Raw genomic sequence first — 14,418 nt, forward strand, 5'->3', positions numbered from 1 at the left:
TCCCGGAATATTTTCAGTCTTGTACTGACTCCAGAAACTGCTCTGAGTACATGCAGGTCTCCGTACCACTGGAAGGCTAGGTAGAACATTGCGATATGGAGGTGATTAGTACACGACCAATGCGGATGCTGGAACAAAGCATCAATTTTACCAGTCTCTCGAGTTGAACATTTGATATCTCTTGGCTTCCTTCTGTCTCTGGTTATATTTTCAGCAATTAATTCATGGCAGTGCAGCCAGAACCCTAATAAATGGGGTGTTGGTATTCAGAAAGTACTTTTGAAAGTAATTCTCCTGTTGTACATGGGGAACACTCTACCTCAATTTTTTTTAATTCTTTTTTTTTAAATTTTATTTTATTAAATTTATTGGGGTGACAATTGTTAGTAAAATTACATAGATTTCAGATGTACAATTCTGTATTACATCATCTATAAATCCCATTGTTCTACCTCAATTTACTACCAGGGATATGAAAATAATCTGTCCTATACCATCATATTAACACTTTGTCTTTAAACCCCTAATATTAATCAGTCCTTAGATTAAAAAAGAAAGGAGATTCTGGCCCCACCGTTGGAACCTGAAATAGCAAAACACATGCTTTCTCCTCATTGTGTTACCACTAAACCCTAAGTATGTTCTGACTTGGACGGATGGTGCTTTTCCATGAACTTGATTAACGCACATCTCCCAATCTTTTTTCAATCTATATCCATAGAGATCACAAAACTAAACTGAGAACAACAACAGCCTTATGTGCTAGCTAAAATGAGTCCTATAAGCAGCTTGCTCCCAACTAGACCCAAAGACTTATACAGTTTCAGTTTAAAATAAGGAAAAAAATGAGTGTCTAAATTTAGTTAACTTAAAGAAAGGTCCTTTACATCCTGGGAATCTTTCCCACTTTATTTTGCTGCCACTTATTCTGAATACACCTATTCTTTATTTTTTTAATTCATATATATATAAATTTTATTGGGGAATATTGGGAATATATTTTTTATAAATTTTATTGGGGAAAATTTTACCAATTTTATTGGGGAACAGTGTGCTTCTCCAGGGCCCATCAGCTCCAAGTCATTGGACTTCAATCTAGCTGTAGAGGGAGCAGCTCAGCTCCAAGTCCAGTCACTGTTTTCAGTCTTTAGTTGCAGGGGGCACATCCCACCATCCCATGTGGGAATTGAACCATCCTGCCACCCTTCTAGAAGCTCAGTGGCAGCTCATTGTCTTCAATCTAGTTGTGGAGGGTGCAGCTCACTGGCCCATGGGGGAATTGAACTGGCAACCCTGTTGTTTAGAGCTCACGCTCTAACCAGTTGAGCCATCCGGCTGCCCTGAATACTCCTATTCCTTATGGTATTATAATCTCATTTCTATATGAAAGAATAATGATAATAAATGGTAGTTTCTTTTTATTTTTGTTTTATTTTTGTAGTTTTCTTTTTGTACTGTATGATGTGGTTTAATAGCTTTACTTAAAATAAAAATAATAAAAAGATGAACATTTGCTTTTGTTTTTTTCTTGAAACTGCTCCAGAAAATGAAACATGTGCCCCAAAGTTTCTAAGTGCCTGCTCTCTTGGTTCAGCTGTCCTTTAAAACTGGCCATTAACCCACCCATAAACTCTAACACCTCTGCCCTTATTTCTAGCCAGGGCAGAAGAAAACGCCATCCCTATGGCAACCCGCCCCTCCCCCTCTTCACAGCACCGAGGACGCTCCCTGTCACCCAGGTGAGTTACGCTGCAGTTCTTTCAGCCCGGGGACCTACAGAGCGTCTTCTGAGAGCCTTGATTAGGTCTCTGAAGAGGAGATCTATATTTATTGAAATCCCAGTGCTGCACGTGCCCAATAAAATTACCATAAAATATCCCATCGCAGAGAAAGCAGAGACTCTCAGGAATCTATCCACATGTGGGGCTGGGGATTTCAGGCCCTAATTTCAGAACCAGGAGTCCAACTACTAACAAACACTCAGCTAAGTTTAAAGAACAGGTAAGTCACCACCAGTATCCCGAATATAAACTTCAAACAAACTGACCAACCCCTCCTACTGCTGATACAGCCCATCTCTCAGTGATCAAGGTTACAATTTTAACACATTTTTTTTTCACAAGGAGAATTTTGGACAAAGTGTTAGAAAACTGTGTTACCTGTAAAACCCCTTGAGGTTTACTCTGTCCTTTATCAGGTCAGCTGCCTGAACGATAATGATATTCCTTAATGCTCTTCCAGCACAAGAAGAATTCTCCCCATAAATCTAAGTGGAAAAGCAAACAATCACTGTAAATTTAGAATAAGGAGACGAGGTGTGAGCATACTATATGTAAAATATTGTGACCAAATCCTTAAGTTTAAGACAGTTACGTAACTACAAACCTACAACTACCGATTTTATTGTACTTTTGCTATTGGTTCATTTATGCTATAAAGCCATAAAAGCTATTTTCCATATGCTAAACTTTTAAAATTATAATTAGAATCTCCCTCTACACAAAATTTTTAGCATAAAATATCCACTGGTTTTTAAAATACAGTGTTTCTATCAATAAAGCAAATTGAAGAATATTTTTATTATACATTAACTCTGCCATATTGATAATGCATTCATGTAAAGGTCTTAGAAGATGGGAAAATAATTTCCTCCTATCTAGTGAACATTTTGCACCATGTCACAATTTGATAGCAGGCTGCTGTCTGCTTTGCTTTTAAGCTTCACTCAAATGCAGAATTCATAGTTAATTCCAAGAATCCTGTTTTCATCTACTTCGCAATTCCATCTAGCAGACAAAAATTTCATTTAACTTCTTTGTTTAATGCTTCTAATTTGCCCATAGGAGTCTCTGATTCTTGGAGGATGAAGGAGGGTATTCCTTAGATCCAGAGAGGTCTACACCCTACTTTTATGTTGCATCCTTTCTCTATAATTGGCATCTTCCTCCATAGTACAATGCTGCTTCACAAACGACGGAAGCTAAAGGAAAATGAAACATCTTCATAAGTACAGGCTCATGAAAATTAATATATATTGGAGGTATGTGCTTACATCTGTTTACTTGTTTCTTAGTGAACTCTTTTTGCACCTACAAAGTTTTGCCCCTACAAAATATATATCTTCTCTTGAAGCAAACAAACTGATAATATATTGATTATGATTTGACAGGGAACAATTCAACCCCATCTTTTTACTTCTTTAATTTTCCTGTTAGCACCTCCTAAACACAACCTGATGAGAAAGTGAGAAGGGCAGAAAAATGATTTATTTTTAATACATTAAAACTTAAAAAAAAATAAATAACTTGGGCAAGTCAGGTGATAGGAACTATTACTGTAAGAGAGGTACAAGTCAACGGACACTTGACTAGTCCGGAGATGGTACCAGTGTTCAGTCACTCGATCATTCAAAACAACATTTAATGAGCAGCTATCAGGCCTCATTCTAGATGCTGAAGACACAATAATGGAAAAGGCCAAAAAGGTCCTTGCCCTCACAAAGCTCACCGTCTCCTGTTATTTTTAAAAATGCAACTCTTTGTTGACTGATTCTTTAGTACAACACAATAAAGGCATTCTCGTCTTTTCTTACCAATTAGCATACAGTGATAGTCTACTACTGAATAACTAGAAATAATCCCCACTCAGTTTTCCGTGTAAAATATCCACAATTTTTAAAATAGTGTTTCCATCAATATAGCAAATTGAAAATGTTTATATTATAAATTACCTCTACTGTATTGATAACACATGCATGTAAAGGACTTGGAAGGTGGGAAAATATTTTTTTTCCTATTTAGTGAACATCTTGAACCATGACACAATTATGGGGACATCTCAAACACCTTTGGCTGTGTCATCCCCAGGTGAAGGAGATGGCATGATTAGGAGCAAAGGGGACAGCTATAAGTAGAGGATTCTACATCAGGATTTGTGAATCATTGTTTCAGAAAATACAGTGAGAGAGAAAAAAATCATACCTGGGAAGAAGTATGTTCAAGGTATGGATTGGAGATTCTTCTCGATAGAGTCTATTTTAAAAGAAAAAGGGAAAAAATTAGAACCACATAGAAATCTTTGTATCATAAGGGCACAATATATGCTGTTAACAGTGGCAGGCCCAGTAGGAGTCCATGCCAAAAAATGAGCTTAAATCTGAAGTCATAGACCAGAGAGGATTAACGTCCTTATTTAGTCTCATTCAGTGTATCTGGTCAATATTCATTCCAGAGGGAGCCGATACGCTATTTGAATGGTCCCCAATCCAGACAGTACAACTTCAAAAAGTACGATAGAAAGACTGGGTGGTTTTATACTTGTCACTTTATTCTTAATGTGATTTGGGTTCCATTTCTCTTTTCCTTTCCATTTCCACTTTCCCCAGTCTAACTCAGGTTTTCATCTCTACACACTGGAACTGCTGCTTCAGCTTCTCAGTGGATTTCCCTGCCCTCTGGTCAAGCCCACTCAGGCCATCCTGCAAACCTCAGCTTAACAAATGTCTCTAAATCATCCTCTGGATTCACACTGGGTCTCTTATTGCTTAGAGGCCTCAATTCAACCGTTACCGAGCCTGCCCTTCTGGGCCCACCACAGTCTGCCACCAACAGGTTTCTAGTATTCTCTTTCTACCTCCCTACTGGGCTTCTTTGATTTCTCAAGACGTACTCATCAGAAGAACGTACCACTCATACCCTGCCTCTGCTCACACCATTCTGCACATCAGAAAGCCCTTCATCTTCCCCAAAACTTTCCTGAATCCCACCAGACTCTGAAGCCCAGGTCTGTGTAGTCATCTCCTGGGTGAAGCTTCTCCAACCCACCCCAGTCCACTAGGGTTTGTCCATCTTTGGAGCTCTTCCTTTTTTTGACTATTCATGTGGCAGCTCCTGGGTGCTCTGCATTGCCAGCTGTCCTGCTGTGAGTGCATTTGCCTCAACTAATCCATAAGCTCCTGCAGGGAGTGCTGGCAGCTTATGCGGCTTTGCCTTCATAGCATCTAGCATACAACTTCGCCCCAAAATGTTTATTTTTCTATGTATTTATTTGTAGATATCTATAGCTCTACATCAGCTCAGTAAGGCAGGAGCTAATTTCTCCTACGTAACAGTCCGGTCAGCAGCACGTCACCCACATACGCTTACGGACCACAGAACGTTATTATCATTTCCGAGTGTAGTATCGGAAAAAGAACAGAGGAACTAACATTTACTGCGCTTCCAACCTATGTTTTCAAAGCTCTTTACACCTCTATTCCAAGACTTGCTGGCGTTGTAGATCCCATAGTTTTTAGGCTGCCGCCACCACTTAGAATTTGCTAAATTTATGAAACATACTTTGCCAATCATCACTGTCCAGCATCTGAAACTTCTACTGAGACGAAATTCCTGTTCTGCTTCTTCCCCACTTCACATGCCTCCCACACTACTTATCTCCTAATTAAACTAAAATAAATCTATAGACTCTTTATCCAAAAATGCCAGTTGGTACACTCTGCTAAAGATTTGCAATGACTTCAAAGTAAATGGAATTTATAAGGTAGACAGGCCATTTAAAATTCCCATGTGTTAAAATAAAACATTCGTCTACCCCTTCTAGTCTACTCTATACACACTTCCAATTGGCTCTTCCTATGCCTTCTGTCAACCGAACCGAGGTAATGTATTCATTTCTTGAAATACTAAACAATTTAAAATTTGTATATGCACCAGATTTATAACTTGAAGATGAATCATCATGATAAGAGATTTTTTTCCCCCCAAAACAGAGAGACTTTTAAAAATCAATATGGCAGGCTAGAACTGACAATTTTTATGACTCATCTAATGGCCTGAATCAGCTCAGAAAAGCAAATACTTCACATGATCTAGTTTAAAAGAAAGCGTTTAGGGTAGAAACAAGTTCTAAAGAACTAGGCAGGGGCACTTTCACAAAAGAAAGCCAACTACTTCCTTTCTCTCTGCTGCCAACCTAAATCTGGCTGTCTCAACAGTGCTCTTACACTCACACAATTCCACTTCACAGAAACTTCCCCTGTGGATGGCTTGTTTGAAAAGATTGGTAAGGTGAGTCAATAAAGAATGGGATTCTTCTACACTGACTAGATAACAGTGTTAGATAAGCTATTAGCCCACAGGGAATCGACAAGAGCAACATAACAAGAACTGCCTTGTACAGGATACAATACCTAGATCTGTTGTAAGAAACTCCTGTGAAGCCCTAGCTTAACTGCACCCAGGGGAGCTTTGTTTCACTAACACTCTAGGACAGCAGCGCTCAAACTCAGCTGAGCTTGGGGAAGCCACAGAGCCTTCTGTAGAACTCCGTAAAGGACTCATTTGTTAAACTTAAAATAATGACCATAACTTTGTAGTTTTTCTGGAGACCACTCTTTGTTAGTTGTTACAAAAATAGCAAGTGTCAAAGACTGAAAGAAAAAAAGAACATGGAGGAATAGTCCATCCATTACCTCATTTTAAATAGACGTTGGGAAAGGATTGTTGCATAATTTTGTCAAGAGAATACATCCCATGGACCAGCTTACAGGAATCTGAGAATCACTGCTCTAAGTCACCTCACAACTTGCTCTCCCAGAATTTACCTGAAGGACTATCACAAGAGCACCCTTGAAAGGCACCCCTCTCCATTTCAATATTATTTCCCTAATGTGCAACTATTCAGCTCTTTTCATCCCATCTTTGAATCCCTTGGTTTTATTTCTCCTCTCAGCATTCCAGAGCTTCATCTAATCATTCCTGTGGCAACTACCTTCCATTCATTTCACATTTATGAAGCACCTACTGAGCTCCTGGCCAAGCACTGTGGGAGCTTCCAGAAACATACATATGAACAAGATACCATTCCTAATTTAGAAATCAATTTACCAGAAGACATAGACTCTAAAGAACATTTTAAACCCATGAATTCTCTTTCTTGATCCCGATTTCTTATCAATTCATTCTATAATCTTGGATGACTGGTCCAGTTGATACAGGATGTCCTCTTTTAAATGGCTCTCGCTATCATACCTCATAAATACAATGCCCAGATGGGATGATGATTCTTTTTTCTCCTTTATTTCCAATTTCCTAGAATTATTTAAACTAGATACAGTGATTCTCTCATGAAAGACGCACATATATATATATACATGTATATGTATATGTATATATATATATATATATATATATATATATATATATATATATATATATATATATACCATAGAGAGAAGGCTGGTAACAACACAAACACAATTAGATTTTAATTCCAATTTAATTTTCCTTTCCATTTTAATAAACCAAGGAAAATGATTCCCTAAGTGATTCCAGGTAAACCTCATATTTTAAACATGTATTTAGGAAATTGCAACCCTTTAATATTCACAAATGAACCTCCACAAAAAATAATGGCATAACTCAAAAGGATAACTGGTTAGCAATCATATACTACCTTCATTTTTTTTTTAAGTTAGCTGTCCACTAAAATTAAACTATAATAGTGTATGAGGTTGGGTCTGAACCAGCATGGAACTCATTCCAGAGTCACTGAAAGTTATCTTACTAAACTATATGATAGACTTAGGCATAATTTTTATCAGCTCTTAAAGGACATGCCTAACACTCTTCTTGGACTGCGTTCAAGTACTGGGGCTACCGAAGGAGAGAGAAATGAAAGGAGAAAAGCTGTATTACTTCAATCACTACAGAAGTACGACCTGCTCTATTACAAACAGGAACCAACAAGAACCACCAAATTTATCGATAACTTGAGAATTCAGTTCATGATACAACTTTCTGTCACCTTCAGCCATTGTCCTTTTCCCATTCTGGGTAATCAAGTAGAATATGAAGATGTTAACGTGAAATAAGCATATTTAGATTCCTTACAGTTCTAGAAGCCAAGAAGCTTCATAAGCAACTGGAAAGCAGATGGGTTAAGAGATTATCAACTAAAACAATAAAGGTTGTGATCTAGTAGGCTGTCCAGCAGAGTTCTAACATTGCAGGTTCTTTTTAAGCCCCAGGATACACTTACATCTCAATCAAAGCTTCATCAAGATTAAAAGTACAGAATCCCAGCCAGTATGTTGGCTTGAGAATTACATGGTCATCACAAGTTAGGCATAATGCAAACCGGAGATGTGAGCCAGTGACTGAAATGGCAGAGCAGGGCAGTTTGCCATGACTCTCTTTCTGCAAGCGCCGGTCACAGTTGAGGCCCACATTGCTTCCTCAGGGCCCCAAGTCAGTCACAGCCACGAAGGCCATTTGTAACATTAACGTCTCAACATAGCCTGGCCGCACCAAAGTCCATGATGTTCTTGAAATTACATTTTTCTATGGCTCTATGAGGTGTTAAGAAAATGGAATGAAAGGGAAGGTGGCAGAAATGCTTACTGAGCACTTACTTTGTCTTCAGCACTTTCCCTATTAGTAACTGCACCCACCTATTCGTATTTTTACAGACAGGAGGCCTGAGGGTCAGAGAAATTAAGAAATTCACTTAAGGTCCCAGAACTGGAAAGTAAGAGAGTGAGGACTGAAACAAAAGTGTCTGATTCCAAAGCCACCACTCCACTGTAACAGGCTGCTAAACAATAAATAATTGAGTTACTAGTATGTGTTAGAGATTATACTATTTTACATGCAACCTATCACTTAATCCTTGAAAAACTATTAGGTACTATTATTAATCCCTTTTTGCAGAGGACAAAACTAGACATAAAGAGGTTAAGAAATTCACCCGAGTTTACGACCTAAGCCTGTCTTTAGTTACCACCCCATACATGTATCTGATAACATAGAACTTGGTGACTTAAGAGGCACATGACAAACGAGGCACATAACTCCATGTATGAAGAAGTCACATCTGCCTGTTCCAGTGGTTCTTAACCCTGGATGTAAATTAGAGCCATCTGGGAAACTGATGATAAAGACAAACAGGTGTTCAGGTCTCACTCCAGACCCACAGAATTAGAACCGGTAGGAGTAGGGTCTCAGTGGTTTTTGGCAAGCTCGCCAGGGAGTTCTCATGTGCACCCAGGTTTGAGAAAAACTGTAAAAATCAGTGGTTGACACTGGCAATTTGAACCTTTCATCATCCACTTCAGCTCTAAGGCTGAGAGCACTCCTCAGACGTCACCTCCCTCACACTCCTCGCTGAGGAATAAGTCATTTGACCAATAGCTCTGGGCTCTGTGGCGGAGCTTCTAAGTCTGGCTGGTACAGAACAAAGAGCCAGTGTTTCAGCAAATCCCACCTTGCACCTGTTCATGTGGTATGTGTTTTCTATTTACCCCAGCCCAGACATAGCCCTAAGCCAAGGTACCTTCATGTCTGCAGAACAGCACAGCACCTACATACCTTCTGAAAGGGCATACCCTTTTAATGGGATCCACAGCGTTAAACTTAATTTTTACTTCTCATTATTAAAGGACTCTCTTCTAGTATAAACATGTTTGCCCCACTTAAAAGCTCAAGTAGAAAATCAAAGTGGGTTCTAGGAATACTTATAAATATTTCACAATCTTGCCTGCCTACGGACATAGCGCAGCAAGAACCAGCAGTTTCTGGGAAATATATACACAATAGGTACAACAGAAACAAACCCCGAAGCGTCATCAACTTGATTTTATTCAATCCTCCGGAAAATATCTTCCACTGTGTTTACAAACAAAATAGTTTTGCCTCACAGGGTGGGCTTCCTTTGATAATGCAATCACAGAAAAGCCTTTACATTTTAGGAATCAAGTCGCTAAAGATTCGAAACAACAGTCAAATTAACAAGCTTACTTATCTCCCCTTTTCACTGAATTCCTGACTTGTATTAACATCAACCCACCAGTAACACTCAGACTCCAAGAGGAGCCCTTTCCACAGCAGCCAACATGAAGCAACTCCCACTGGCCAAACCTGGGACAACTTGTGCAAAATAATTCAAGTATTACACTAGATACATGAGTATACACAGATATAAATAATTGAATAAATAAACTTTGGGGTCAGCTCTTCCTTAAAGAATAATTCTAATGACTAAATGCAATGAAAAGAGGAAAACAGGAAACCACCATGAGGCAGAACTGAATGTTGCAGACAACATCAATGGATCCCAAAATTAGTGGACGAAAGTATAATGAGATACAGGATATTTCCATAGTGTCAAAGTTCCCTGCAAAATATGACTGAGTACAGAGAAAAAAATAGTAACTTGTCCGTGGAAATTAGCAGATACCACCTCAACAAAGTGATAAAAGGCCATCACAAGGCATGGTGACATCAGGTGCCTGCTCATATGAGACACTGAGCAAGGTATCTCATTTTTGTCAAAACGCATACCTGAATTTAATGAGAATACATCAGACAACTTCAAATTCAGGGACATTCTTCAAGGTAACAAGCCTTACTCTGCAAAAATTGTTCAGGATATGAGAGACCAAGAAAAACTACCTCAGATTGGAGGAGACCAAAGGAAACGGACGAGGAAAGGCACAGTGTATTTCTGGACTAGGAGAGGGGCCTTGGTAGGACAACTGGCAGACTTTGAATGAGGTCTGTATTTGGGTTAATTGAGTGTTCCTGCTGCTTTTCACCAGTGTGCTGTGGTTACAGAAAATGTTAACATTTGGGAAGCTGGGTGATGGTTATCAGGAAACTCCCTCGGTACTATTTGTACAACTTTTAAGTCTGAAATTATTTCCCAATGAAAAGCTAAACAAAGAAGTAATGGCCTCCTTCCTCCCCACAAAATCTCAAACAAAACATTCAAATCTTCTTTCAAAAGACAGCCTCTATTTCCTTGCTGACAGCTGCTGTGTCCCCAGCACATTATCTTCTTTGGCTGCACAACTGAGTGACCCTACTTGCTCCCTGCCCATTCTGGCCTCTAGCACCTCCACACAAATCCGATTCGTCTCCTTGGAACATCTCCTTACCTATCACCTTGTGCTAAGAAATAAAAGAGCTGCTTAAAAACAAACACAGTTCCCTTTTCCTGACTGCACACAATGTTCCAAGTCTTCACCGGAGCGGTTGGGTTGGTGGCCTCCCTTCCACAGAATCCCCGCGGCCCTTCTCTCGTACACACTCTCCGTTCTGGCCAAGCAGGTTGCCAGATTTTTCTATGCAAACCGTGTGCATTCTCACCTCTTCCTGAGCCCCTGCCACGACCTCTGCTCCCTGTGGTTCTCTACATTTCCATTTCCTGCCCTTCCTTCAAGCCATGTAAAGGCTGCATGCAGCCCACTCAAGCCCTGAGCCTCCCATGATTTCTTTCTTCTCCCAAGCCTCTACCACTTGTCTATATTTGCCACTAAAATATAATGCCTCCAGGCTCCATTTGTACGTGTATGCCATCCTCAGCCAGCCTGGTAAAGCCCCGGAGGGAGGTATACCTTCTGTACATCTAGGACCTTCTACTGTGTGTAGCAGGGCTAACCTGCCCAGTCACACTGCCTGATGATCCAGACTCGCAGGCCGAGTGGGAAAGCATGACGTTACCACCTCAAAATCTATGAAACCCATTGCCACCTTTGACAGGGCCCCACCACCACCCTTCCTTTCATCTATCAACTGTCTTAAGTGTTCACGTGTGGCGTCTATAGAGAGTACAGAAAGTCCTCACTTAACGTTGTCGATAGGTTCTTAGAAACTGTGACTGTAAGTGAAATAACAAAACCAATTTTACCACGAGCTAATTGATATAACAAACAAGAGTTAAGTTCTTACGGTATATTTCTGGTCACAAAAAACGTCACCAAACTCTTCAATAAAGGCCCAAAACACTTTTAATATTAAACATTGAAACACATGTGAGCTATACATACATTTAAGAAAGATTAATAAAAACAAATAAGAGAATTCTTTTCCAACCCGCTTATTCCAGTTCAGGCTCCCAGGTGGTCAGAGTCTCCACCAGCTGCTCAGGACGCAAGGTGGGACCCACCCCGGACAGGACACTCATCCATCGTAGGGTCACTCACACCCACACTCACTTCCACTGGGACAGTGGAGACCCGCCAGTTCACCTGACGTGCACAGCTTTGGGGTGTGGGAGGAAACCGGAGGACCCAGAGAAAACCACACAGACATGGGGAAAACGTGCAAACTCCACACAGACAGTGGCGTCCCCAGCCAGGAACTGATGTGTTTTCTTTTTTTCCTTTTCTCATCAATGTTATAATGAAACAGTGGTATTCGAGGACCTGCTGTATATTTTTATACACTGAATTAATTGATGCGCTTGTTTTAAAAATTAAAGATCTACTTGAATGCCAATTATGTCTACATAGTGAAAAACATTTCAGTTAAGTCACTTTGTGTTGGGTCTTCAAGAGGGCAAAATGTTGACTTTTCCTTTCCTACATTACTGGCAAGTCAGGATGCGTGAAAGAAATACACCTTTCTTCCCTTCTTTGGCTCTGGAAATAAATTAGCCTCCTAGATGTCACTTTTCAAGTTGTACATAAATTTTTGAAAGCTGCAAAACAATAAAGGTGATAATATACAGTTCTCTAGCAGAAGGCAGATTTAGAAAACTATTTCTAACTTTCATTTCGCAATTACTCATCTAAGACACACAAAGAACCTCAGAAATGTAAGCACCACAATAGACATTCTGAGATCACCTGGCCCATTCCACAGCCTTCATTTAAATATGTGAGTCCTATGGGAATCTACTTCAGGGGTTTGAAAACTACTGCCCACAGGCCAAACCCAGCTGCCACTTGTTTTTCATAAAGTTTTGCTGGAACACATCTGTGCCCGTTTGTTTACATATGGTCTCTATTTTCCTGCCAAAATTATTCACTATCTCGCCCTTTACAGAAAAAGTTTACCAATCCTACTATAGATTTTCAAATTTTACAGAGCAAGGGGTGCTTTATAATCTCCCTAGCAATATATTCCAGTGCTTAACCAGTTACTGATACGAATTTTTCTTTTTCATTTTGAGCCACATTATCTCCCGCTACAATTTAAGATGATTTCCTCCAAAGCTGTTTGAGGCACATTTCCATCTTCATTTACATGTTACACGAAAGCAAGAAATAGGTCAAAACAACTGTTGGCTCCAAGGATGAAAACAACCAGAAAAGGAGCAATGAGTTTCACTAACTCCTCCTTTTAAACGCGGAATTTCCCATCTGTACCACAATGGAGACAAGTCTAGACTACAGAAAACGGACGCCAAGGACCAAATGTACAAAAGTACTGGTAAACCCAAGAATATGTTGTTAGGTCAGACATCTGAATCCTACATGGTATTCCCCCTGCCTAGAACGCCTTTCTCCTCAAACATTTCAGTTTTCGTACAGTTCATGTTAAAATGCATTCAAATGCTCAAATCTCCCGTTAGAATTCCTCTGGTAGGTACTTCCAAAGTACTTTAGATTCCAGATATTTGTTACATTTGGATGTCCCTCATTCATTACAAGAATCTTAAAAGATAGGGTCTATATTCCGCTCATACTTATAAATGTCCATAGCATCTAACACAGTCCATTGCATAGTTAATTCACATTCAACGTTCAGAAAGGAAAACAATCCAGCTCTTTTAATACCTTCCTGAACTCTTTTCACCTCTGGAGCTTACTGGTCCTCGCTCTGGGCGCTGCACCTTCTCTGGGGATGCAGACCTGCCCTCTGGTCATTAAGAGCTGAGCTCGGAATCTGCATGGTTAGATTCAAAGTACCCAACCGTACCACCCGGAAGTCATGTGTCCTTAGACAAGTTACTTAACTTCTCTGTGCCTCTGTTTCCCACTCTTTAACTGGGAGAAATAAAATCTACTCACAGGGGTTGTTGTAAGGATTCAATGACTTCAAACAGTGGTTCTCAAAATTCAGCTCGCATCCCCCCCAACTGGAGGCTGATTACACCAGATCCCTGGGCCTCGCCCCCAGAGGTTTGGGGTTCAGTAGGCCTGCGGCGCGGCCTGCATAACTTCGTTACTTACAAGTTCTCAGAGCACGCGAAGGCTGAAGGGCTACATTTGGAGAAGCACTGACTTAATTAAAATGGTACAACGGAGCTAAGAGCAGCGCAGGCTGCAGCATAAGTGCTCGGTGGGCGCTAACTACTGTCCAGCACTCAGCAAACTTGACTGTTACTACGGACATGAGTGTGGGTCTCCCTTCCCACACTGTAAGCTTCTCAAAGGGACAGCATTATGTCTGTTTCATCCACATCCCTGGGACATAGCAGAGTGCCTGTGACAAAGCAAGGCCAGGGGAGCACTGACAGAATTCTCTGTCTCACCCAAGGTTCCTCTTGGTTGGAAAACAGGATGTTTGCGAAGGAAAACTGTCCTACTGGCAACATTCCCAGGGGTTTCACACCAAGTGTCTTTTGGACATAGGCTCTTTCCTTCGTGTGCTTGACCCCATGAGGGTTAGGTCCCATTTCCTACACTCGGGAGTC

General features: G+C 40.3%; 1 protein-coding gene across 10 annotated transcripts in view; it reads right to left on the bottom strand.

The window, feature by feature from the left end:
• RAPGEF5 (Rap guanine nucleotide exchange factor 5) overlaps positions 1-14,418 on the bottom strand; it is a 430,438-nt gene that overhangs the window by 164,568 nt on the left and 251,452 nt on the right. For all 10 annotated transcript variants that reach the window (XM_074340840.1, XM_074340846.1, XM_074340842.1 and 7 more), the window contains 2 exons: positions 3,981-4,031; positions 2,160-2,266 (listed from right to left, as the gene is read on the bottom strand). In XM_074340840.1, coding sequence (XP_074196941.1) covers positions 2,160-2,266; positions 3,981-4,031 — 158 coding nt within the window. The remainder of the gene's footprint in view (positions 1-2,159; positions 2,267-3,980; positions 4,032-14,418) is intronic.

The sequence above is a fragment of the Rhinolophus sinicus genome, linkage group LG09 (assembly GCF_036562045.2).
Source record: "Rhinolophus sinicus isolate RSC01 linkage group LG09, ASM3656204v1, whole genome shotgun sequence".
Taxonomy (NCBI): domain Eukaryota; kingdom Metazoa; phylum Chordata; class Mammalia; order Chiroptera; family Rhinolophidae; genus Rhinolophus; species Rhinolophus sinicus.